Source organism: Ovis canadensis, chromosome 3, assembly GCF_042477335.2.
Source record: "Ovis canadensis isolate MfBH-ARS-UI-01 breed Bighorn chromosome 3, ARS-UI_OviCan_v2, whole genome shotgun sequence".
Lineage (NCBI taxonomy): Eukaryota > Metazoa > Chordata > Mammalia > Artiodactyla > Bovidae > Ovis > Ovis canadensis.
Genome location: NC_091247.1, coordinates 123,000,574 through 123,025,774, shown reverse-complemented (window position 1 = coordinate 123,025,774; position 25,201 = coordinate 123,000,574). Strand labels below are relative to the sequence as shown.

Sequence of the window (25,201 nt, the reverse complement as noted above, 5' to 3'; positions counted from 1 at the left end):
AGCCTGGGGGGCCACAGCCCATGGGGTCACAAAGAGTCAGACACAACTGAGCGACTAACACTTTCACTGTGTTGTTGCTAGGAAGCATCTGTCCAGTACATTAGTCCAGAGCCCTTCCTCATCAGCAGGTTAACAGAAAAGAGCCATCTCCGTATTTTTAACACTTCTGTGTGATCCAAGACACTTGCAGCCATTCGTTTGCTTGTAGTATAATTCCCGAACACAAAGCAGCCCGCTAGATTTAGACATTTGGAATTTTTCAGGAGAATACACAAACCCTTGTTCCCTTCTGTGTCTAGACGGAATGTTTTTAATGAAATTAGAACTACTTTTGCATATCCTGCACAACACAAGGGCCTGAATAAATGAATCAATACCTGATCAGCAGAAGCAGACGAGGATGGTGAAGGAGACACATATTTGACCACAAAGGGCCCTTTCATACCACTTATCAATAGTTTTACTGCCGCTTCCATTCAGTTCTCTAATGTGGGCTGTTGGCAACTGCTAGGATATGCTGACATCAAGATGAAGGGGAGTATAGTCAGTCCACCATATCCATGGGTTCCCCGTCCATGGATTCCCAAACACGTTCAACCTGAAACAAATCCGTGGATGATGAGCCCTGGATAGTCAGGCCCTACAGGGACTCTAGCATCTGCAGATTTTGGTCGGCAATGTCCTGGAGCCAACACCCCAAGAACACCAAGAGACTGACTGTATGAACTTTTGCTGCTTGGCAGAGGCAACTAGAAACCATTGTTTTAAAAGGTTCAGGATTCTAAAATTGTCCACCTTCATTATTATATCAAATCCAGAGCTAACGAATTAATCAATGAGGGATAACAAAACATTTAAGTTTAAAAAATTATCTTACACAGATAAATATAAAAACATGCTTTGCATTTTCTCTTGGACTGAGTGAAAGAAGCCTGTGTCTTGCTTTATTCTTTCATATCAGTCAGGAAATTTTTTAGCTTATTAGTGATCAGAGCTGTTCTTCCAAATATGTCTTTAAAATTACTGTATTTAAAAAATCAATTTATAAGACAAAATGTTTAAGAAAGCCTGCTGCAAAACTGAGAGCAACTCATTGGGCAGTTTCTCTCCAGTGAAACGAGCTACAGTTTCACAGAGCTAGCTGCTATTTTGAAAGTGATGAACAGATCCTTTATTAAAAAAAAAAAAAAAGATTTACTGACATTAAGGGCCTAGGAAATGACAGGCAGTGACGTTTCTAATTAAAACTATCCTGAGCACACAGAAATTGCTCCTAGTGTACTCCCTAAAGTGACTGAAATTGTAAAATGGAATAAACATGATGAATGAGGTGGGTGGTCCAATGAATGAGAGCTCTTAACTTTCACCTCCTTTAGGACCTCCTTGATTGCACAGTCCACTGAGTGATGGGTACAAATAAGTCTGATGCTTCACTCACCATTTATAGACACCAAGAACTTTGCGAAAGTCTAATCAGGGATGGAGCCTTTCCAGGTAGCACTAGTGGTAAAGAACCTGCCTGCCAGTGCAGGAGATGTTAAGAGTCATGGGTTCCATCTCTGGGTCTGGAAGATCCCCTGGAGAAGGGCATGGCAACCCACTCCAGTATTCTTGCCTGGAGAATATCATGGACAGAGGAGCCCAGCAGGCTATAGTCCATAGGGTTGCACAGAGTCGGACATGACTGAGGCGACTTAGCGCACAGCACAATCAGGAATGACCTTGGTAACCAGGTATTGGCAACCATGTATTGGTAATGTTAACCAGTATGGAAGTCCAAATATCTTAGTATAGAGGAGGTGAAGAGAAGTGAAAATCATTCAGGTCCAGTGAAGGTATATTTAGATATTTAGTTATTTTGAACTTCAGTTTACAAACTATGAATTCAAATCCCGTCTTTTCTCGTATATAATCATATCTGTCAAGGCAAGGTCAATTCCTGTGCCTAACATGTAGGAGATGCTATCGTCAGTCATCCACTGCACCTGTCTCCTTTCTTATCTCAATCACAGCCCAGGCCACGTTGGATGAACGATTTGCCTTTTTAATTCCTCTACAGAAGCAAGCAACCCCTTAACATAGAATTTTTAAAACAAATTTTTAAGATCAGTATTAGTTATTTATTATCATGTAGCAAATTATCCCAACACGTAGCATTTCTTTTCCTCATGACTTCTGTGGGTCAGGAATCTGGACATGGTTTACCTACGGCCACTATCCAGAGTCTCTCACCAGACTGCAGGCAGAGTGTCAGCCCAGGGCCCCAGTCATGTCAAGACTTGACTTAGGGGAAAATCCAATTCTGAGCTGACTCTGTTCCTTGCTAGCTGTTGGCCGGAGACATCTGTTCCTTTCCATGTGAGCATCTCACAGGACTGCTTGCAGCTCGACAGCTGCCTTCCCCCAGAGCAAGAGCTCAGAGAATAGAGGCAGAGAGGGCCAGCTGGAATGAAGCCCGTCTGTTTGTAACCTAACCTGGACAATCACGTCCCATCACTTTTGCATGTGTGCTAAGTAACTTCAGTCGTGTCTGACTCTGTGCGATCCTATGGACTGTAGCCTGCCAGGCTCCTCTGTCCATGGGATTCTCCAGGCAAGAATACTGGAGTGGGCTGCCATGCCCTCCTTTAAGGGATCGTCCCAGGGATTGAACCCGGATCTCTGGCACCCCTTGCATTGGCAGCTGGGTTCTTCACCACCAGCACCAGTCACTTTTATCACAGTCTTTTCATTACAGTAAGTCTCCAGGTCCAGCCCCAACTCGGAGGAAGAGGGGGATACAAGTGCAGGAATATCAGGAAGTGCGATTATTTGGAACCATCTTAGAAGCTGCCTAAAACAAAACCTTAGAAATAATAAAGCCAAATCCCTTCCATTTCACAAAGGAGGGAAATGGGGCTGAGGCACAGAGGACTTGTGCAACTCACCAATGACAGGGAAGGCCCGAGCCTTCTGATTCTTCGTCTAGAGCTCTTGACGCTATGTATTGCTGATTTACGGTTGTTCTTCTCTTGCTCCTTCACTTGCTCTCCCTCTCCTTTTGCTCAGTCTGTTCATACCAACCAATAAAATACCCCTCCCGCAAAAATAGTGCTTTAGCTTTTTAAAAATTTAAACTCACCGGCATGTGCCCTGCTTCTTCTTCATAGCTAACGACGAGGGAGCGGGGAGAGGAATGGCAAGAATATTTCTTATTAAGCGTGTGTAATTCTGCTGCTACAACTCAGTGCATCCACCCTGGGCTTCAGATGTGTGCTGGGCATTACGCTGTGTTCATTGTACTACCAATTCAACTGTCTTTCCAGAGCCTCACAGCAAAGTTGAAAAATCAGAATCCATAATTTCTAGAGCATTATTTGTTTTGTAACTCTCTGTAATTAATGTTTTACAGGTGCTTATACTGTTAGCCGCTTCCATTAGCCCATCATTTCATTCTCCATAAAGTATTTTCCTATTTAGCATCTAATTGAGCACATACAAATTAGCACATAGCACAGGTAGGCAGGTTGGAAATGTCGCTTAGCCACATTAAAGCCTTTGATCAAAAGCACTCAGAATTCCAAAGGAAAATTATAAATTGAAGTCATTTATTAAACAAATGTGTTAATTGAGCCTTTACCAAATGCAGCTTGTAGCCATTCTTATCCTTAAACTCTAGAGGAGATATGGTGAGGTGCAGCTATTTTATTCATCCCTCATAAATTCGTTGTTAAATTGCAGACCCTGAAGGGTACCTTTCCAATCTTTATTTCCATTACTGACTAACTGGTCCTTTGAATAAATTACTTAATGTCTTTGTGCCTCTCTCTCTTCTGGGGGAAATAAGAATAGCATCTCTTTCATGGGGTTGTGGTAATCAGTGAGTTCATACAGGTAAGGTAATTAGAATACGATCTAGCACACAGCACTAACGGTTAGCTATGACTATAATCTGGGTGCGTTTTTCCGCAATCCAACAGCTCTGGTTGGGAATGCCTGCTTGGTACGTGGCAGCCTGCAGAGCCAACGTGAAGAGCGGGGCCATTATGTCTGCCTTATCGGACACTGAGATCCAGAGAGAGATTGGAATCAGCAACCCTCTGCATCGCTTGAAGCTCCGATTAGCAATCCAGGAGATGGTTTCCCTAACCAGCCCTTCAGCTCCTCCAACATCCAGAACTGTGAGTCCCTTGTGCTCCTCCCCTCTCCCAGGGCTGGGCGGACAGCAGCCTCCCCAGGCCCACAGCGCAGAACTGTGGCAGCAAGCATGTCAATGTCAGCATGCATTATTCTCAGGCGATCTAGCTTGCTCTTCATTAACCTTGCTGCTACTTTTAATAGGTTTTCAATTGAAGAGCTGTGATTCCTATCAGACTTGAAGGCTGCAACCAAAATAGACTTTTGAGCTATCCTCTAACATTTAGATTTTTCTCCCAAGCAAGACCAAGAGTTCATTCTTTCATGAGATTTTTCCTTTTTAGTGTAATCCAGCATCTCAGAGATGAACTCTAGGCAGCAGTACTTTTAGAAGATGTAATGCTAAACTCACTACCTCTTAAGCAGTTTTCATAAATGAAAGTACCTTGATATTCAGTGTTTTATAAATACCATGTGAATTACCTGCCCTCAAAACCTGTTTGCTTTTTATTTATAAATCCCTATTTCTCTCATAATTTTGTCCCTGTCTTAATATTAGAAAAGAACAGAATATTTAAAAAAGGAATGCCAGATGACAAATTCAAATACTGAGAGAAACTCGCAAATAACATCCATTCTTTCCTTAGTCTTCTCCAAATTATATTATTCTCTGATAAAGTATGTGATTTCTGATGTTAATTGGATTTTTCTGGTCCCATGTCATATAAAAAAAAAAAAAAAGGAAAAATGAGGTATGTTCAAATAGTGGGCAAAAGATAAAAAAGCAAAATTATTTCAGTTTTCAGGCACACAGCTAACTTGAGTATAACTTTTTTTATATGGTCTTAAACATCGCTGTAAATTGGAGAATTTGCTTCATTTTTTAATATATATATTTTTATATTCCTTCCCAGTGTACTAGATTCCAGTGCTAGAAACACAAAGTCAAAATTTAAGTGTTTATCTTTCTTATATAATTCCATTTTAACTTTTTCCTAAGATATATCTAGGAGACAATATATATTTTAACAAATTTCATATATATGACTTATTGAAAGTGAAAGAGGGGAGTGAAAAAGTTGACTAAAAACTCAACATTCAGAAAACTAATATCATGGCATCTGGTCCCATCACTTCATGGCAAATAGATGGAGAAACAGTGGAAACAGTGGCAGACTTTATTTGGGGGGGCTCCAAAATCACTGCAGATGGTGACTGCAGCCATGAACTTGAAAGATGCTTACTCCTTGGAAGAAAAGTTATGACCAACCTAGACAGCATATTAAAAAGCAGACATTACTTTGCCAACAAAGGTCCGTCTAGTCAAGGCTATGGTTTTTCCAGTAGTCATGTATGGATGTGAGAGTTGGACTATAAAGAAAGCTGAGCATCAAAGAATTGATGCTTTTGAACTGTGGTGTTGGAGAAGACTCTTTCGAGTCCCTTGGACTGTAAGGAGATCCAACCAGGCTATCCTAAAGGAAGTCAGTCCTAAATATTCATTGGAAGGATTGATACTAAAGCTAATACTCCAATACTTTGGCCACCTGATGTGAAGAACTGACTCATCTGAAAAGACTCTCATGCTGGGAAAGATTGAAGGCAGGAGGAGAAGGGGACGACAGAGGATGAGATGGTTGGACGTCATCACTGACTCAATGGTCATGAGTTTGAGTAAACTCTGGGAGTTGGTGATGAACAGGGAGGACTGGCGTGCTGCAGTCCATGGGGTCGGACAGAATCAGACACGACTGAGCGACTGAACTGAACTGATAGCATATTAAAATGTGCATAAATTTATATACTATAGCTGAAGTATTCCTGAAGCTAAAAAAGTCATTCAGAATATATTTAAAATATAAGCTGAGAAGGCCATTAAAATAGTTATTATAAACAGAATTCAGATCTGATGATGAGTTTCCTGAGTAACTTCCAACTGAGAGAGAAATATCATGACGGGTTTATGTTAACATTCTCCTCCGAAGAGCAGATTTCAACAAAAATATTTAAAATTTCTAATCTTGCAAAAGCAACAGAAGTCCCAACTTAAAGATGAAAGTTCAGTTCAGTTCAGTTCAGTTGCTCAGTCATGTCCGACTCTTTGCGACCCCATGAATTGCAGCACGCCAGGCCTCCCTGTCCATCACCATCTCCCATAGAATATAATTTATTTATGTTTAGCATCCTATTTCTTAAAGGAAAATTGAATAATTAAGCACTATTTTTCTAAAAATGTCTAAGCAAACTGAAGGAGCTTAAATCACAAGCTGTTAAAGGTAAGAGCATACTCAGTTGTTCAAAGACCAGTCAAATGTGAAGAGAGCTTGTGAGACCCTTCTTCATCTATTCTCAGTTCACCTCAAAGGCTTTATTTCCTCAGATCAGGATCCCAGGAACACAGAACAAATTTCCGTTTCCTAAACTTTTATGATTTGGGTTGATCATTCGCTTTTTCAGTTGTTCTCTCTGCCTGGAACATCCTTTCCACTCCAGGGTCACTGTCCTCCAGTGATGACCCCTGAATGTCCTTCCTCTAAAAAGTTGTCACCAAACTCCAAAGTCTGGGTTTGCTTCCCTTCTTGAGTCATCGCTCTGTATACTTATAGGAAACTACCACATAAGTTTCTCCCCTTGATTCATCCCACACTAGAGCAAGTGTATTATCAGGTTTTCCATAGTCCCTGGGCCTTAAGTCAGTGCCTGGCAAATTGTAAATAGTCAATAAATATACACCTTAAAATGATGATTCTATAAGTCATACTATCCACCACTACACAGGATATGAAGTATGTATGCCCTGATTACAGAGAGGGCAACCATGCTAAAAAAAGGGACACACAGAAGCAGAATGCTCTGGCATTCCAGTGAGGGAAAAGGCACTTCCGATTACGGCTCAAAGAGAAATTAACCTTTGAAAGACAGGTAATATATTGCTAATTATTAAAATCATTAATATTTTCACTATTAACTTTTTGATAGAGACCTTTTCATTCTACTTTCTTTCTCATTTTATAAAAATATTTTCACATAATACATTATTTTGTAATTTTAAAACTCAGTAATATGACATGAATATTTCCCCCATTTTATTAATATTAAATATGTAGTTGTAGAATCATTGATAATTGCTGCATGCCTCCTTTATTTAACCAACCCCCTAACATTGGACATTTTGCTTATTTAGCAATTTTCATTGTATTTACAATAATATAGTGAGTATGAATGTAGTTATGTTATTACATTAACTATGGTTATTTCCATAGTAATATTTGTATATAGGGCATTTATATTTTTATTACTTTTGAACCTTAACTGCCAGATTATATTGTGTAGTCTTTTCTCCCCCTTTGTCAAAATTAATGACTACATTGCTTAAGTTTACATTTTAAAAGTTACTAGTAAAGTTAAAATGTTTTCATATACTTATTTATTTTAGCATTTAAATGAATTTCCTATTCATAGCTTTTTTCATTTCTCTGTCAGATTATAGGAATAGTCTTTTTTTTTCTGCTAATGTGTAAAAGCTCTTTATTCACAGAAGACATATGCCCTTAGCTAAATACTGATACAAGTTACACAAGAGAGAAGTTGTCTCTATTTGCTTTAAAAATAATCTACTGAGTGCTTTTTGTAAATACGTCTTTAACTCTATCTACATGAACGTATTTACTTATTTTTAATATATTTCAAATATGATTTGCTTTGCAAAAAAATTACATGTGGATTTTTAGTAATTAATCCACTACATAAAGTGAAGATGAAAACATTTTAAAGTCATCACCTAAAATTATATACTAGGATTCACTCTTTGAAATTTTAAAAGGAGTTGACTTTTTTTTTTTAAAGAAATGTTATCATGTCTTCTGGAACACTGCCAACAGTTCTGATCATACAAGAGATTCCGTGTGTTCAGGTTTGGGTTCCTGAGAAAGGTACCTTATTCATTCACTCAAGTTCTTAAGATAAAAAAACAAGATACTTAGTTTTAAAAAAAAGAAAAAAACTGAAGAGAACTCTGCCTCCTTTTCTGTTTAGATGAAATGGACTAATAGAAAAATCTGTTTTCATTCATTATTATTATTTACATTTATTATTTCTCTGGGCCAGCCCTAATCTTCCAGCTTTCTTTTTCCTAAGCTATTACTATAGTTACTATAGAAGGCCTCCTATGTAACAGAATAGAGATGGAGATATCAGATAATTGAAATATTTGGTTTAAGAGGTATATATCATAAAGAATACATAAATTCTTTAAATATTTCATCTTAAGTAAAAATATGTAAATATTCAGGCATTTTCAAATTTAGATGAAACCCTAGGACTTTTCTTTTAGTATAATTCCAGTGCCTGGAGTTTCACATTATGTTTATTTGATAGCTTCATCCTTTAAACATTTTCAACATTTTTAGTTTGAGTTTCTTTTTAAAGTGATAACTAAGATACTTGAAAAGCTATGAGTGTAGAATCCTGGAAATTTACAAATTCTTTCCTAGACTTTGCTGAAGTTGTATTTCTCATTGATATTCTCATTGTATTTCTCATTGAAGTTGTATTTTTAATTGTGTTTTAATATTTGCCCTTATCTAGTCTTTCCAAATAATTCAGCTTAGTGTTCAGACATGAGCCAAGTTTATTTAATTTTTGGCTCTATATAATATTTACTTATATGGCCTGATTTTTAAAAAAATGCTGTGAAAGTAAAAAGGTTTAGGAACAAAAACAAATGATTTTTGTAAACATATAATTTAGCAATTTTGAGCAGACATGAAAGGCATAAGATAAGTTTCAACACAATGTAAACTAAAGATTTACTTGGGTAGAGATTGTTTAATGAGAATTCTAGGAAAATTGTAGTAACAGCCAACATCAATGGAGAACTAAGGTCAGGCCCTGGTCTAAGTGTTCTACATGCAGTAACTGATTTGAGTCTGAGGACGATATGAGATGGGTACTTTCATGAAACCTATTTCACAAATGGGAGCAATTGACGAACAGAGAGGTCAAGTGACCTGTCCTAAGGTCACACCCCAGGTGGTTTTGCCCCATAGTCTGTGCTCCTAACAAGTGTACTTCCCTGCTTCCTGCATCTACCAGTTTTCCTTCTTTTCCACAACATTCTTTCAGTCTACTTTGGTTCCCCTCTACATAATTATTAACCTCCTAAGCCTCAACCTCTAAGTAAATAAGGTGAAATACAGTTATGTTAAACTAGTCTTATTATAATGAGAAATATTTTTCCTTTTATGGTAGAGAAACATCAAGTCAGATTACGGAGAAGTGTGGATATAGGCCATTTTAAATGTGGAAAGTAGATTTCAAATTAATGTACTTTGAGATTCAGTTATAAAGTAAAAAAATGCTTCAAAATGATGTGAGTCATTACAGAAGTGACAGCTAGATAAGGTTCAGGGTAGTTCTGAGGTCTGGCTGCTGGATTTACTTTGTATTTCTGACAGCAAGAGAATTATTTTCCCCCAAAATTAGTTTTCATAAGTTATCCCTTAAACTCATTTTAATATTTATTTTTATATCATAAATCTCTCCTGAATGATTTAATTAGGTAAGTGCTTTAATTCTTAACCTCCTTTAGGAATTTTCCTTCTAGATTTCAATTGATAATACTAGCTGCATATTCTACTGCATCTGGGCTAAGGTCAGGCTAGCAAGGCACTGCCAACGAAACAGAATGACGGTCTCACTGTCAGTGCCAACCTTGTACGTGCACGATCCTGAGTGGGTGCTTCCTTAAATGGAGCCCCCTTAACTCCTCACCTACCTCATCCTAGTACCACCCCTGGATCAGAATATATTGCATCATAATTTAAAATTATTAGTATCTTTTATAGTATGAGTGAAGAAAGCCGAGTGCCAAAGAATTGATGCTTTTGAACTGTGGTTGTTGGAGAAGACTCTTAGACCACAAGGAGATCCAACCAGTCCATTCTGAAGGAGATCAGTCCTGGGTGTTATTTGGAAGGACTGATGCTAAAGCTGAAACTACAATACTTTGGCCACCTCATGCGAAGAGTTGACTCATTGGAAAAGACTCTGATGCTTGGAGGGATTGGGGGCAGGAGGAGAAGGGGACGACAGAAGATGAGATGGCTGGATGGCATCACCAACTCGACAGACATGAGTTTGGGTGAACTCTGGGAGTTGGTGATAGACAGGGAGGCCTGGCATGCTGTGATTCATGGGATCACAAAGAGGCGGACACGACTGAGCAACTGAACTGAACTGAACTGATGTAGTTTTACCCTACTTAACAGATGTAGAATCTAGAGAAGCTTAGGAAATGTCCTAGTTACTGAGAAGTGGCACTGCCAGAACTCAAACCTCTTGATTCTAATTTAGTAAATGTCTAGATAACTAAAATTTTAGAAACCATTTTCTAGGCTCAAATGGTATTTGCCATACACACACAAAAAATCATTTACTGGTTTGCATTCTCCAGTTCATTTATCGGGGGTTGCAGCATGGACTACCAACACAGTGAGTAAATGATTTTCAGTGGCTCTCAGAAAGCCACAGCCAAATGATATGATGCTTGTCCTTTATGCTTTTCCAGGCCACTTTTTGCAGTCTTTATCCCTGGACTCAAGGCACCAGTGTCCTTTGCTTCTCAAAGCATCCCAACTCTAGCTTTTCTCTAAGATATGCTCTCTGCTGAAATGCTCAGGCTCTAAAGCACCCTTTTTATGACTCACCCAGACAAAAGCTCCATCCTTGAAACTGGTGATAAAAAGAAACAAATCTAAATAATTGACTTACTATCCGTTCAGTTGAGTTCAGTTCAGCTGCTCAGTCGTGTCCAACTCTTTGCAACCCCATGAATCGCAGCACTCCAGGCCTCCCTGTCCATCACCAACTCTCGGAGTTCACTCAGACTCACGTCCATCAAGTCCGTGATGCCATCCAGCCATCCCATCCTCTGTCGTCCCCTTCTCCTCCTGCCCCCAATCCCTCCCAGCATCAGAGTCTTTTCCAATGAGTCAACTCTTCACATGAGGTAGCCAAAGTACTGGAGTTTCAGCTTTAGCATCATTCCTTCCAAAGAAATCCCAGGGCTGATCTCCTTCAGAATGGACTGGTTGGATCTCCTTTCAGTCCAAGGGACTCTCAAGAGTCTTCTCCAACACCACAGTTCAAAAGCATCAATTCTTCGGCTACTACCCATAGGCTTGCTTATAAAATAAACTTGAAAACCTCAACTAATGCCTAAGTGGTTGGGTCGTATAGGAGTCATTTTTGAGTTACTTTTCAAGATTCTAGAGCAGGCAGTGCTCCTCACAAGTAAAACTGCAGAGCACAAGTGAACAGCCAACTTACAACTTCGGGAAGTTTGCCAACCATACTTTAGAAAATTGTCCTGGATATATACTCATTTTGCTTGCAAGGATACAGATGAAGTCATAGCTCCTTGAATCCTACTCACTCCAGAATATGGTGATAGACTGGCAGATACAGACTTTAAATAACCTGTGAAAGAGATTATGTGAAGTGAAGTGAAAGTCACTCAGTCATGTCCAACTCTGTGACCCCATGGACTGTACAGTCCATGGAATTCTCCAGGCCAGAATCTGGAGTGGGTAGCCATTCCCTTCTCCAGAGGATCTTCCCAACCAAGGGGTTGAACCCAGGTCTCCCTCACTGCAGGTGGATTCTTTACCAGCTGAGCCACAAGGAAAGAGAGTGTACATGTCTGCATTTCAGTATGAAATAATACTGGTCAAGTTTCTTACAGAAGGAGGGCAATCTTCATTTCTTGGATTCACAATCAAGGTGGAATCTATAGACATCATTGTCAAACAGTCTGGCTTAAGTGAATTTCCTCTCAAGTAACCATCACTGTAGCTCGTGATGAAGAGACAGTATAGCCGTTCAGGCAAAGCAGTGTTATGAGTGAGTATAAAGGGAATGCAACAGATGAGTGTAAAAACTCTTTTTAGCATAGTACACTCCTCAAAAAGGCAGTGAGAGCAGTTTCTGCCAAGTGACTTAATAATCATATATTCATACGCAACTTTCTGTTTATAATGAGTACCATGTTTAGAAGCTGGGGATAGAGGTAGGGGCTTTGAATGACATGGATGGCTGCTGTATTCCAAGTATATTTTACAGTTGTGCAGTTTTATCTTTTAAGAAAAAAATTCATTTATACTCAGAATTCCAAAATGGTAGGAAAATGAGAATTCTATATGTATAAATGATACTTAGCCTTTGAGATCCTTATGCCTATATGATTTACTTATAATAATGAATATTTACTGTTTCATTGCTCAACCATGAGTAATTCTCCTATACATGAGATTTACCATATTTTGAATTATACTCATCAATTTAGTTTATATGCAGTTATTTTTAAAATTATATTATATTGCATCATCTATAATAGAAGCTAAGTTAACATGGCACTGTATCGGTAGAAAAGGCCAGAGAAAATTATGGTAATAACTTATATTGTGGTGTCAATTTTGCTACCTCAAATTCTTTAAAACGAGACCCCCTTCCAAAATAAGTAACAAGTAATACATAGGATATAAATGTCACTGTAACTATAGAATTGATGTATTTGGACAATGTTGAAATGTTCATAATGATATCCCAGTTAAATGGTGGAATTTGATGGGAAGTGGTTCCCAGTGATCTGTATGTTACTAGATGGACTTTGGTTTAGAAATTGTACGTAAGTCGGTGTATAAAAGGAATATCATGGGTTGTTTTTATTAAAAGGAAAATGAGACTTCATAATAGAATAGTGCCTGCTAGAGGGAAACTTCCCTTTTACAAAATTTTCTTCTCTATAACAGTGTAGGATACTGCTGAAAAACCAGGTAACCCAAGTTTTGTGACTTCTGACAATATTTACTGAAAAAAAAAACCACTTTTATTACATCCAAAATAGCATTTCTTTTTTTTTTTAAGAATATAGGAAAACAACATATTTACTGAACTGTGAAAGGAAGAGGTCATTTGGGAAAAACTGATATCGATTTCCAGACAGGTTATGATAGTACTTTCAGCTTTGAATTGACAACCAATTTTCTCTTTCCAAGGACATTGAGGAATCAAAACTCTGTGAAGGAAATATTGGTAATAACGTGACAAAACACATGTGTCTTTGTTTACTGAAGAAAAAATATTCTTCTACAAATCAAATTTATTCAGTTCTCCATGATTACAAAAAGATGGATCCAATAGCCACATACCTTTGAAATGCAAATTTTGATTAAGCCTTTTGCCTGATTAATAATTACAGAAGTATCATTTTAAATCTATCCCATCTGAGCTTCACAGCATGCCTCTTTCTATTTAATCTTTTGAAGTAGAAGCAAAAGGGAGCTGTGAGCAGCCAGCAATGCTGTCTCTTGCACGTGCTGTAGGCGCAAGAGCACGGCGGTGTTGCTGTGGTTCCCTTAACTGACAGTGCCGCTGCCTTTCTTCCTTGCCACTGCTTCCGCCCACGGACCCCACTGCTTCCCTCTGGGCCTCCTCACTAGCCTTCAGGCAACGTTTGGGTGACCCATGAAGAAATGGAGAATCTTGCAGCTCCAGCAAAAACGGTTAGTCTTTACAGCTTTGTTGAACATGCAAAACCCTTATTTTGCTGCTATTTGGATGGAAAAGCTGTTTTGTTTATACCGTAGGATCAGAGTAATGGGTATGTTTACACAGGGACATGCAATGATTATGGTCTAATTTCACTGCACTTAGACATTTTAAAATAAAGCCATACTAGATTGTCATAATGTGGTTAATATAAGAGTTGGTGACATGCAAACAAGTAATCAAGAATTTAATAATATTTATCTATTTCACAACATTGGAAATGTGTTATAGCAAATATCACTTAAAACTCAGCATATTCCCAGGTAATGCATGTTACCAAACCCAATTAAATTTGTAACAGAATGTATAGATCGAATATCCTTTTTAAATGCAATCATTTAGCTTCTTGTACTTTCCCAATCTCAGATACAGAGCTTCACCCCCATCACCCCCATGAAAAGTGTTCATTTTTAAAAATTATTAAAAGTACATGCTTAAAGAAATTCATGGTGACTCATAATTGTCAGCTTTTAAAAATACAATATTATGTATAGTCATTTCTCATTTGAAGTGGCAAAGTTGGGCATGCCATGCATTTTATTATGAGCAACTTATTTTTAATTTAATGTCCTTTTCATTGTATTCATTTGAAATTGATTATTTAGCTTATGATGAATAAAAATGCCAATGTTGTTTACTAATTACATTTTTACTTTAGCTTGTTGTACTTGGTCTTTTCTTATTGAGTTTTGTTTGTTGCTGCTTGTTGTTGAGACCCATTTCATTACCACAAAGTTTAGTTGGAAGGATGCAGTTCCTTTGTCTACTCCATTAATTTACTTTGCACAGGATTTCTCCATCATATGTATATATACACATTTGTGCATTGTATATTTGTATGTATATAATAAAACATTTTTATTATAACTTATTATGAAAAATCTCACAGTTTTAAGAATCAAAAAGGTTTGGAATGACCAGATCAAATGTATCATGAAAATTCCATATGTCACATGTGTGTATTTAATTAGCCTAAATTAGAAATTACATAGGTACCCTCATAGTCACCCTTGAACTCCTCAGTTGATTGCTGTGGATCTCAATAAGGACTGTGTATTTATTTGCCTGTGTCCTAGTTAACAGTTTAATAGCAAAACAATTTTACTTCTACTGGAAAAAAATTTACTGTATCAATTTGAGATTAATTTATATTTATCTGCTTTATTAATCATTTCCTGCCGCTAACACAGAAAGAATCTGAGGAAGGAAGCTGGGCCCAGGTAGGAAATTCATATGCTTTAAAACAGTATCATTTAGTAGGCTATGAATATATAAAGCAAGAAAACTGTATGTCATAATATATTATAAATCTTCACTTAGTTTAAGATTAGTTTAATCGTGTATTCAACTTTATTATGTTTAATACTATATAGGTCTTTTTAAATCACCATATTTTACAATCAAGAGGATGATTGTCATTTTACACCTGGCCTCTTTTGAAAGGAAAATTTCCTTTCTCCTTTAAAAGAACTACAACTTAAACTTCTTGGAAATCACCCTCTGAATATATTTAATCAGGAATCATTTATGTTGGATGTAAGGGGAAGAGGAGAGATTTCCAAAAAATTGTTTGGAATCCCCTATTCTTTACGTGGCGCTAGTAGTAAAGAGTCCACCTGCCAGTGCAGGAGATGCGAGAGACGTGGGTTCAATCCCTGGGTCAGGAAGATCCCTTCGAGGAGGAAATGGCAACCCACCCCAGTGTTCTTGAGAAACCCCACGGAAGAGGAGCCTGCAAGGCCATGGTCCATGGGGTCACACACCGTAGGACACGACTGAATGACTGAGCACACACAAGCTTTACAGTATAATGGGAAGTGTGTGAGAAACGGAGTTGGAGGCACATGGGTTAGCTTTGCAACTGCACATCATAAGTCACTGCCCTTTACTGAGATGGCGTTATGAGCCAAACATCTGTAATGTGAACATGCATATATGTTTGTAGAGAAGTTATTCCTTTCTCAACATTTCTGCACTATACTGCTAAACTAAAAGAATTAATGTGTTATAGGTAATGTGATTCAAACTTTGTATGAAAAATTTCGGTAGTTACTACTAGGACCTTGTTGCTGTTGCTGTTTAGTTGCTCGGTCATGTCCAGCTTTTTGTACCCTCATGGACTGCAGCTGGCCAGGCTCCTCTGTTCATGGGATTTCCCAGGCAAGAATATTGGAACTGGTTGCCATTTCCTTCTCCAGGGCATCTGCCTGACCCAGGGATTGAACCTGCGCCTCCTGTGTCTCTTGTGCTGCAGGCCCATTCCTTACCACTGAGCCACCAGGGAAGTCCAGATACGACTAGTACCTACATTTAGTAAATTAGGGTTGCACTAGGTCTTTATTTCGGTAAGCATTCCATTTTTTAAGAACACACACAGTAAGAGGAACACCTCAATTTTAATGAGAAACACATGTTCTAACTGTGACTTTGATAAGGATCTGAATGGAAAATATTGTCAAATTAATAGACAGTAATAATACTTTTTAAAAATTGTTTTAGTGGTGATGGTTGACTTGGGTTTTACTTTTGACTTTTACAAACAGTGTTTGGTAAGATCAGTTTATATGTTATACTAAAGAATTAGATTATATTTTACCTTTTTGGTCTGGTTCTTTAAATACAAAGTCTATATTGACTGATACCTATAAAAGATTGCATCAATTTTTATAGAGTACTGGTTGCATGCTTCACTAGGTAACAGCAGAGGCCACATAAAGCTTCAGCATTCTGCCCTCTAGCCCTGTGGATCCTTTCTCTCTTCATTTACTGAGGTTTCTGCTTTCACATCAAGATTTGCCATTACACCACAGCAATATAACAGTAGCATTGAAGAGAAGGAAATGGTGGCATACTGGCTGACAGATAAAGATAAAATAAGTCGAATTAAATCTATCTGTACAAAGTAAGGATCTTTCAGCTCAGCATTTGTTTATATCATTCATTTTAACTTTTGAATTTAAAATGTATTTTGTATAAAATGGAATTCCTTTTGAGAAAACAAAGTGAGCATAATCCTTCACTGTAAGCAAGGACCCTGTAGGCAAGGACCCAGACTTCCACTTTATACAAAAGAAATCTGATTTAGAGGCTAAATATTATTTCTGCTTCATTTCAATCTATAAAAGAATTAAATATCAATGAAAATGATAGCCCATATCCTCCAATTACCATCTCATTTTATTGGCTAAGAAACTTGACTGCTATAAAACAATTCTAGTGTCCGGTTTTCCTACAGACCCTGGCATATGGAGATATGAACCATGAGTGGATTGGAAACGAATGGCTTCCCAGCCTGGGGCTACCTCAGTACAGAAGTTATTTTATGGAATGCTTGGTAGATGCAAGAATGCTAGATCACCTAACAAAAAAAGATCTCCGCGTCCACTTAAAAATGGTGGACAGTTTCCATCGGTAGGTTTCAGTTTTTTTCTGAAATAATTTAAGTGAAAAAGTAATTAATGTATATATTACTAGAACATAGAGAGATATTTAAGAAAGATGGAGTATGTACTCTGAAACATCTGTGTACATCTACTTGGCAAAAATATATTCATGCAATAAATTGCAGGGACTGTCTAATGTAGAGCTGGGTGCATATTAGATGCCCCAAATTTACAGAATTAGACAGTACTAAATTCTCATAGAGTGTAGATCTCCCCCCCCGCCAAATATTTAGGAAATTTCATGTTTGCAATTTTAATCTATGTGTTCATTGTAGAAAAATATTTATTAAGAATAAATTCATCAATTTCAACTATAGATATATGTAGTTATAAATAACAGGGTTATTCTAGAAAAAATTTTGAGAAGGAAATCTCCTCAAAAACATTTTTGTTTTTATATAAATCTTTCAGTGCTTTTGCTTATTTGTGCATTAATTTTCAGGGAAAAAACACTGAATAGGACATGAGACAGTGGTAAGAACACAGAGAAGTAAATTGCTGTGATTAAAAAAATGAAAATTCTTTTTTCAAGTTGTTTATTATCCAGGGAGTAGAAAAACACTTCTTATAATCCATGTCATAAATTTTATGTTATTGCCTGATCTCTTTGTAAGTCATCTGCAAAACTGTCAGTTGTATTATGATCATTTTATATATAGTTAATTACAGTAACTTAATAAATCTAGACAATTTGGCAAACTATTTGCTCACATCCTGTCCAACATTTAATTAATGACTGAAATTAAAATGGTATAAAAATAATTTCTGTTAATGACATACAGTTAGGATAAAGAGATAATAATTGAGATTGTTCAGTCAAATTTATCAAAATCTTTTGAATTTTAACAGTTGTTGACACTATTGGATTAACTCTAGTAGAGATGAATATAATACCATTTTTAAAAACCATTAAAATGCTGGATTGGGAATTCATTATTTAGAAGCAGTTCAAGTGAAAAATATGATATGTTATTTATAGTTGACACAAAAGTCTCAGTTCTGGTTAATGGCTTGACAGGGCATATCTGTACTGTGTTTATTGGCGGACACAATAAAAGTTCTACTACATGGTGAGATGATGATAAGAAACTGTATTCATTTATGGATATTAAACTGTGATAGAGTGGTAGAAGTCTAGGGGAAAGGAAGGAATTAAATTTAGCTTGGATAGGGAAGAATTCAGATAAATTTACTTATGTTTTAATGTATGTGATAGAAGAATATTTGCTCTCTTTTTTTACACTTTCCTATTTCAAATAGGTGTAGATTATAGAGTGAGTGATTTGTGTCCAATAGAAAAAAAAACTTTGTATCACTATTGCCCTCTAGCACACACTGTGATGTAGCGAGTTTTCTGTCGTTGGATGTTTCAGTTCCGTTCAGTTCCAGTCGCTCAGTCATGTCCGACTCTTTGCGACCCCATGAATCGCAGCACGCCAGGCCTCCCTGTCCATCACCAACTCCCAGAGTTCACTCAGACTCACATCCATCGAGTCCGTGATGCCATCCAGCCATCTCATCCTCTATCGTCCCCTTCTCCTCCTGCTCCCAATCCCTCCCAGCATCAAAGTCTTTTCCAATGAGTCAACTCTGCGCATGAGGTGGCCAAAGTACTGGAGCTTCAGCTTTAGCAACATTCCTTCCAAAGAAATCCCAGGGCTGATCTCCTTCAGAATGGACTGGTTGGATCTCCTTGCAGTCCAAGGGACTCTCAAGAGTCTTCTCCAACACCACAGTTCAAAAGCATCAATTCTTCGGTGCTCAGCTTTTTCACAGTCCAACTCTCACATCCATACATGACCACAGGAAAAACAATAGCCTTGACTAGATGGACATTTGTTGGCAAAGTAATGTCTCTGCTTTTCAATATACTATCTAGGTTGGTCAAAACTTTCCTTCCAAGGAGCAAGCGTCTTTCAATATCATGGCTGCAGTCACCATCTGCAGTGATTTTGAAGCCCCCCGAAATAAAGTCTGACACTGTTTCCCCACCTATTTCCCATGAAGTGATGGGACTGGATGCCATGATCTTCGTCTTCTGAATGTTGAGCTTTAAGCCAACTTTTTCACTCTCCACTTTCACTTTCATCAAGAGGCTTTTTAGTTCCTCTTCCCTTTCTGCCATAAGGGTGGTGTCATCTGCATATCTGAGGTTATTGATATTTCTCCCAGCAATCTTGATTCCAGCTTCTGCTTCTTCCAGCCCAGTGTTTCTCATGATGTACTCTGCATATAAGTTAAATAAGCAGGGTGACAATATACAGCCTTGACGTACTCCTTTTCCTATTTGGAACCAGTCTGTTGTTCCATGTCCAGTTCTAACTGTTGCTTCCTGACCTGCATATAGGTTTCTCAAGAGGCAGTTTTGTGTAATTGCGATAGATTTTTGAATACTAGAATTTCTGCTGACACACTTATGCCTGTTTTGTATTCTTCAGATCAATTTTAGTTATTATTATAATAGAAATGGTTAATCCAGTAATCAGGGTTTTTTTTTAATCAACATTGTTAATTGCCCATAGCCCAATAAAAAATGTTTTGGGTGTTAAAAAATATTTCAAAGAAATCAAAATTACTCAAATGGCAGAGTTCTTGTTTGTCCTGAGCTCTGACTTAAAGCAGGTAGTACTTGACTGCTTATGACAACCCACTGTCTTTATAGCTCCGTTTGCCACCTGTCAGACATTATTATAACAATATATATATCCCCTTTATAGCACAATTTTACATGACATATAAAAGTTTGGCAGAAATTAGGCAAAGAGCCACTGGTTTAACCTCACGGTGGCTAATGTCTAGATGGTTTTCACATCAGTATTATCTGGTATCCACTGAATTAGTTTAATTGGGCTAACATAACCAAATACCACAGATTGGTGGCTTAAACAACAGAAATTTACTTTCTTAAAGTTCTGGAATCTAGAAAACAAAGTGTCAGCATTGTTGGTTTCTTCACCTTGACTTGCAGGTAGCTTCTTTCTCTGGGTGCACACAGGGTCTTCCTTGTGCATGAATACGTCCCAGTTTTCTCTGTGTTCCAAATTTTCTCTTCTGTAAGGACACTGGTCTTACCGGATTAAGGCCTACCCTGATGTCCTTATTTTATCTTAATTACCTCTCTTAAGACCCGATCTACAATTACAGTCACATTCTGAAGTAGGGTGGTTTAGGGCTTCAACAAAAGAATTTGGGGGAATACAATTCATCCAATAGTAGCAATTAATGTAGTTTTTTTTTTCATTTTCCTCTGATTCTGAACTATTTGAATTCAGCATTGCTTTGTTAAAAAATGCAGGGCTTAGAAGTGCATCCAGCATGTAAGAGTAGCCTGGCCAGTGTGTTGTGTCTAAGTGAAGTGAGGTGAAAGTCACTAAGTCATGTCCAACTGTTTGTGACCCCATGGACTACAGCCCACCAGGCTCCTGTCCATGGGATTTCCCAGGCAAGAATTCTAGAGTGGGTTGCCATTTCCTTCTCCAGTGTATGTCTTTGTCTATATGTCTAAACATTTAAGAATCACTAATAATCAGTGTTCTTCATCCTGAGGCCTGGTGATTCTTTCTACCTATTATACTCTTTCATAACCTTTATATATAGTATCACTAAGTCTTCTTTCTTCTCTTCAAACATCCCTGGGTTTTGGATTTTCTTTTCATGCTTTTCATTGTCTTTATCGTGACCATTATTTTGACAGCATTGATTCCTCAACTCGTTTCCCTGTTACCTAAAATTACCTATTTTTCCCAGCTCCTGTTTTGCTAGCAGACTCATTCTTTCTTAAATCAAAACCTTTCGTGTTTTTCTCCTTTGAAAATTGTCCAGTAATTTCCTGTCACCTTGATGTGTCCCACATTATTCTGAATGCACACTTTTCTTAATGTAACTCCATTCTCCATGTGAAATCACATTCCTCCTTATTTCCTGACATGGATTCTCAACTCTGGACAGTGGGTCTCACTATCACCACATATTTAGTATTTCATCAGCAATCCTATGTTCATGGGGCCCCATAATCTTTCTCTGCTTGATCTTTAAGGATCAGTTTTTTGTGCATCCACAATATCTTTTCCATAGGGAGTTCCATTGTTTGTTGACTTTTTCCTTTCACATACTTCTCTATCACTTAGAGCTGGTGGCTATTTATTTGCTTCTATATGTTAATACTTTACTTACTCATATTTGTATATTATTCTTCTCATCATGAAAAAGAGGGTAACCATTTCCCATAAATTCCTTCTTGACTCCATAATAGTGACTCTCTTTATTTTCAAATGAGTAAGATGTTCATTTGTCTTCAAACAATTCTAAAATAGCTTAACAGAAAACAAAAATGTAGATGAACAACAAAATCCAAGATTATTTTAAGACTATGCTTAATTTATTTCAAAAATACTTTCTTTACTCTTTAGAAACACTGAGTGCTTAAAATAACTATAATTTTATTTCCCTATAATCCTAAATAATTTAATTACAGATACAACATTAACGTATTGTCGAAGAAGTAAGACATAGTGTTGACTATGCTTAATCATCTACTGAGTAATCTCACTCTGTTTTCTCCTTTTTTAAAAAAATAACAGAACAAGTTTACAATATGGAATTATGTGCTTAAAAAGGTTGAATTATGACAGAAAAGAACTAGAAAGAAGACGAGAAGCAAGCCAACATGAAATAAAAGGTACTATGTCTTTCTTTCATACCAAATCATAAGTCTTTCTTTGGGGGGGATTATTCGTTTTCATTTTTATGAACATAAAATGTTGTATGCATTACAACTGTCATTAAATAACATAAATATTCGACTAGAAGTATCATCATCATTTGTTTTTCATAACTTTTCTGATTAAAACTCAGAAAGGGATATCATCACTATATAAGATAGATATCCCATTGGGGGCATATTTTTGATTTTCTGAATTGAGTCTATTCCTCTGAACCTATTAATTATACATTCTGTTTATCCTACAGATGCCTCCACATAGCTATTTTTGTCAAACTTTTAATAGAACCTTCTCATTATGATTCAGAGAAACATGGTATATAATTTATTTATAGCAGTTCATCTTTGACTTGTATCATTTGATTTTATTTCAGTGCCCAGAGATTTTATTTCTGTAAGACATATAAATTATATAGGAATTTTTATATAGAAGTTACAGAGGGATTTTTCCCCTATGAGACTAGTTCACTAATAATTTTAACTAGAAATGATTTTAGAAAGATTACTGGCTGCTGCAACTATATTTGTATGAAAATATTTGATTTGAATTATAAGAAAAGACTGTAACAGACTTATTAGAAAAGTACTGTATTTAGTAATTGACCTTTAAACATTGAGATATACCTTAGTATACAGAGGAAAGAACATGTTTAAAAAGAACAACATGTTAGGTCTTACACTTGTTAGAGACTACTTTATTTTTATTACTGTTGTTGTTAAAGGAAATTTTAATGACTTGATGTAAGATATAAGTTATCTATAGGACTTTGGGGCAGGGGGGAATCATGTCCTTTTATGTCCATTTTTAATGGAAAAAAGGCTCAAAATATTTTTTAAAAATTAGTATAAGCAAAATGAACTCCGTATAAGTTATTATTTGTTTGCTATTTCCTGGGAGTTTATATTTAGAAGCATTTCATTGAATTCAGTAAATGTAACTAATTGTTAAAAGTTAGGCATGAGTTTGTTGTTATTTTCACTGCCTTTAGGGCTTAGATATGAAAACAGTATGTATTACATGTTATCTATCTTCCCCATATTAAAGTTTAGTACTGTTTTATTTTGTAAGATGTTAGACTTATGTAGTTTTCATTTATGATGAGCATTGTCAGAAATTACTTTTACCTTTGGCAGTTCTTGGACAGTACATTAGTTATAGTAGAATGGGTCTGAATGCCTGTGAAGGTGATTGATTAAAAATGCTTTTCGATAAATGGTTCATTGGAGACTAGACAGACACAATGGATTTCTTGTAACACTTCATTTGACTCATTGCTTAGGAGCAAGAAAGTGTTTTTCCATTATCAAAATTGAGTTGTTTGATTTCACTTTGTTTTGGGGACCCAGGAAATTGCAAGCTATCTTTAGACCACTGCTGTTCAGTTGAATTGAAATTTGGGGATTAATTGGCCAAGAAAGACCTCAAAAGGAAGTCTGTGCTCAAAAGATGCTTTCGCACACAAATAGACTTTACCATGGGACATGCCTTTCTGGTTTTCTTTTTGAAGTACTTTTTTCAAATTAGATTTTATTATGCTTGGTTTTACCATGGAATGCTTCAGATATAGACGTTTTTGGCACTACATCAAATATTATATTAGTACTTGGCAATTGTAAGCATAACTCTGAGAAAAACTGCCATGATTCACCATGATTATACACAGGCAACTCCATGTGTGATGTAGCTGTGAGATCATAAAAATAGCCCATTTCCTATGACTGATCTGATGACATTTACAGGAATAACTCTCAACTGTGACTAGGGATCTCTGTTATTATCTGAAGTATTAATTAACCTTGACCTTAATAAACAGCTTTCTGAAGTGAAGAGACCATGTGCATATCAGGTATCTACAAGCATTTAATTTGTTGCTAGGAAACCGTCAACACTGATCTCTAGCCATTTATTGTTTAGGTCAAGAGGATCCTTACAAAGTTTTAAAGTCAGAGCGTAAGTTTTGCTTCAGAACAGATTTATAGAATGGGATCTAATTTACAAAATGAAAAAAAAAGAAACTATGATGTTCTGAAGAAGAGAATTTGGGATTAGTATCTTATTTACCTTTAGCCTGTAAATAAATGGATTATTTTATATTCATTATTTCATAAACAGCTACAGTTATGTTAATGGAATTTTTGATAGATATATTTATAGAAATATGGTAACTATATATGTCATAGACTAATAAAACATAAACCCAGCTCTAGAAAAGAATGCTTTCTATTTACAAATTTGTTTAGCATAAAGAGAACTCGATATTTTTGTTGAACTGTTGTGCCATTAGTAAAAATAATTACAGAACTGTTACTGCCAATCATACATACCTACCCAACTTTTGAAGTACAGTGTGGTATAATCAGTAGATAGGACTACAGTAACTGATTAAATGTAACCAAAATATAATACCACCAACTTACATCCTGTTTTCTGAGATCTAACACCTCAATGGAAAAAGTTAACTAACACAGAGGAACACATATACTTTAGGACTGACCCAGGGAGACCCAGTGAATATACATAATATAAAATGTCCTTAGATAGTAAAGATTATTACTGAAGTCCTTTGCTTTGCTGAAGACATGGGGAAAGAGCGAGCTAGAATTCTGAGACAATAAATATCCTTTTTCCTGAAGAAATTCATTCTGCCTGGGCTGCAGCAAGATATAGTAAAGTGATTCTGAAAAGTGGGCATTTTGAGTCTTTCCTCACATGTTTCTCATTAAACCAAATCCAAGAGACTCTTAGGAGCTTTGTTTTGAAGACTGTTTGCTTGAACACTGTTCAAGCCACAATAGGAGTTAAGTAGAGGTATGTGAAGTAGATATGCCTTCCAGATTCATACGCAAATACTTTACCATCACCGTGGATTGGCAGAGACAAACTAATCTGAGGAATTTCTACTTCTGACTATAAATGGAATACATTCAATCAGATCAATCTTCAACCAAGAACAAGTAGAAAAACTAGGTCAATCAAGAAATAGCTGTTTGAAGGCAGCAGGAAGCAACTAAGACACCCAAGCCTTAAGAGGCCATGATCTTGAGAAATAGAGAAATGTGTTGAGAGGTAAACCTGTAGCACTGGGTGTTTTAAATTGTGAGAGTGGGTATTTATTTAGCAATATCTGCTAACATTAAGTGCATGTATATAACACGACATCAGTTCTATCATTTGCTACTCAATAGCTATATATATATTCACAATATACACCAAAATACATAAATAAGTGTTCAAGGCAGCACTATTCTTAACCCACAGGAGAATCCACATGTCCATCAACAGTCGAGTGGGTCCATCGTGGCAGAATCATAC

General features: G+C 36.8%; 2 protein-coding genes across 2 annotated transcripts in view; one reads left to right on the top strand and one right to left on the bottom strand.

The window, feature by feature from the left end:
• PPFIA2 (PTPRF interacting protein alpha 2) overlaps positions 1-25,201 on the top strand; it is a 511,234-nt gene that overhangs the window by 473,940 nt on the left and 12,093 nt on the right. The window contains exons 22-26 of the mRNA XM_069584127.1: positions 3,960-4,160; positions 13,617-13,679; positions 14,916-14,945; positions 16,961-17,136; positions 21,749-21,846. Coding sequence (XP_069440228.1) covers positions 3,960-4,160; positions 13,617-13,679; positions 14,916-14,945; positions 16,961-17,136; positions 21,749-21,846 — 568 coding nt within the window. The remainder of the gene's footprint in view (positions 1-3,959; positions 4,161-13,616; positions 13,680-14,915; positions 14,946-16,960; positions 17,137-21,748; positions 21,847-25,201) is intronic.
• The window catches only part of ACSS3 (acyl-CoA synthetase short chain family member 3), a 183,878-nt gene continuing 179,431 nt past the window's right edge, over positions 20,755-25,201 (bottom strand). The window contains exon 17 of the mRNA XM_069584131.1: positions 20,755-21,481. The gene's annotated coding sequence lies outside the window, so the exon portion shown is untranslated. The remainder of the gene's footprint in view (positions 21,482-25,201) is intronic.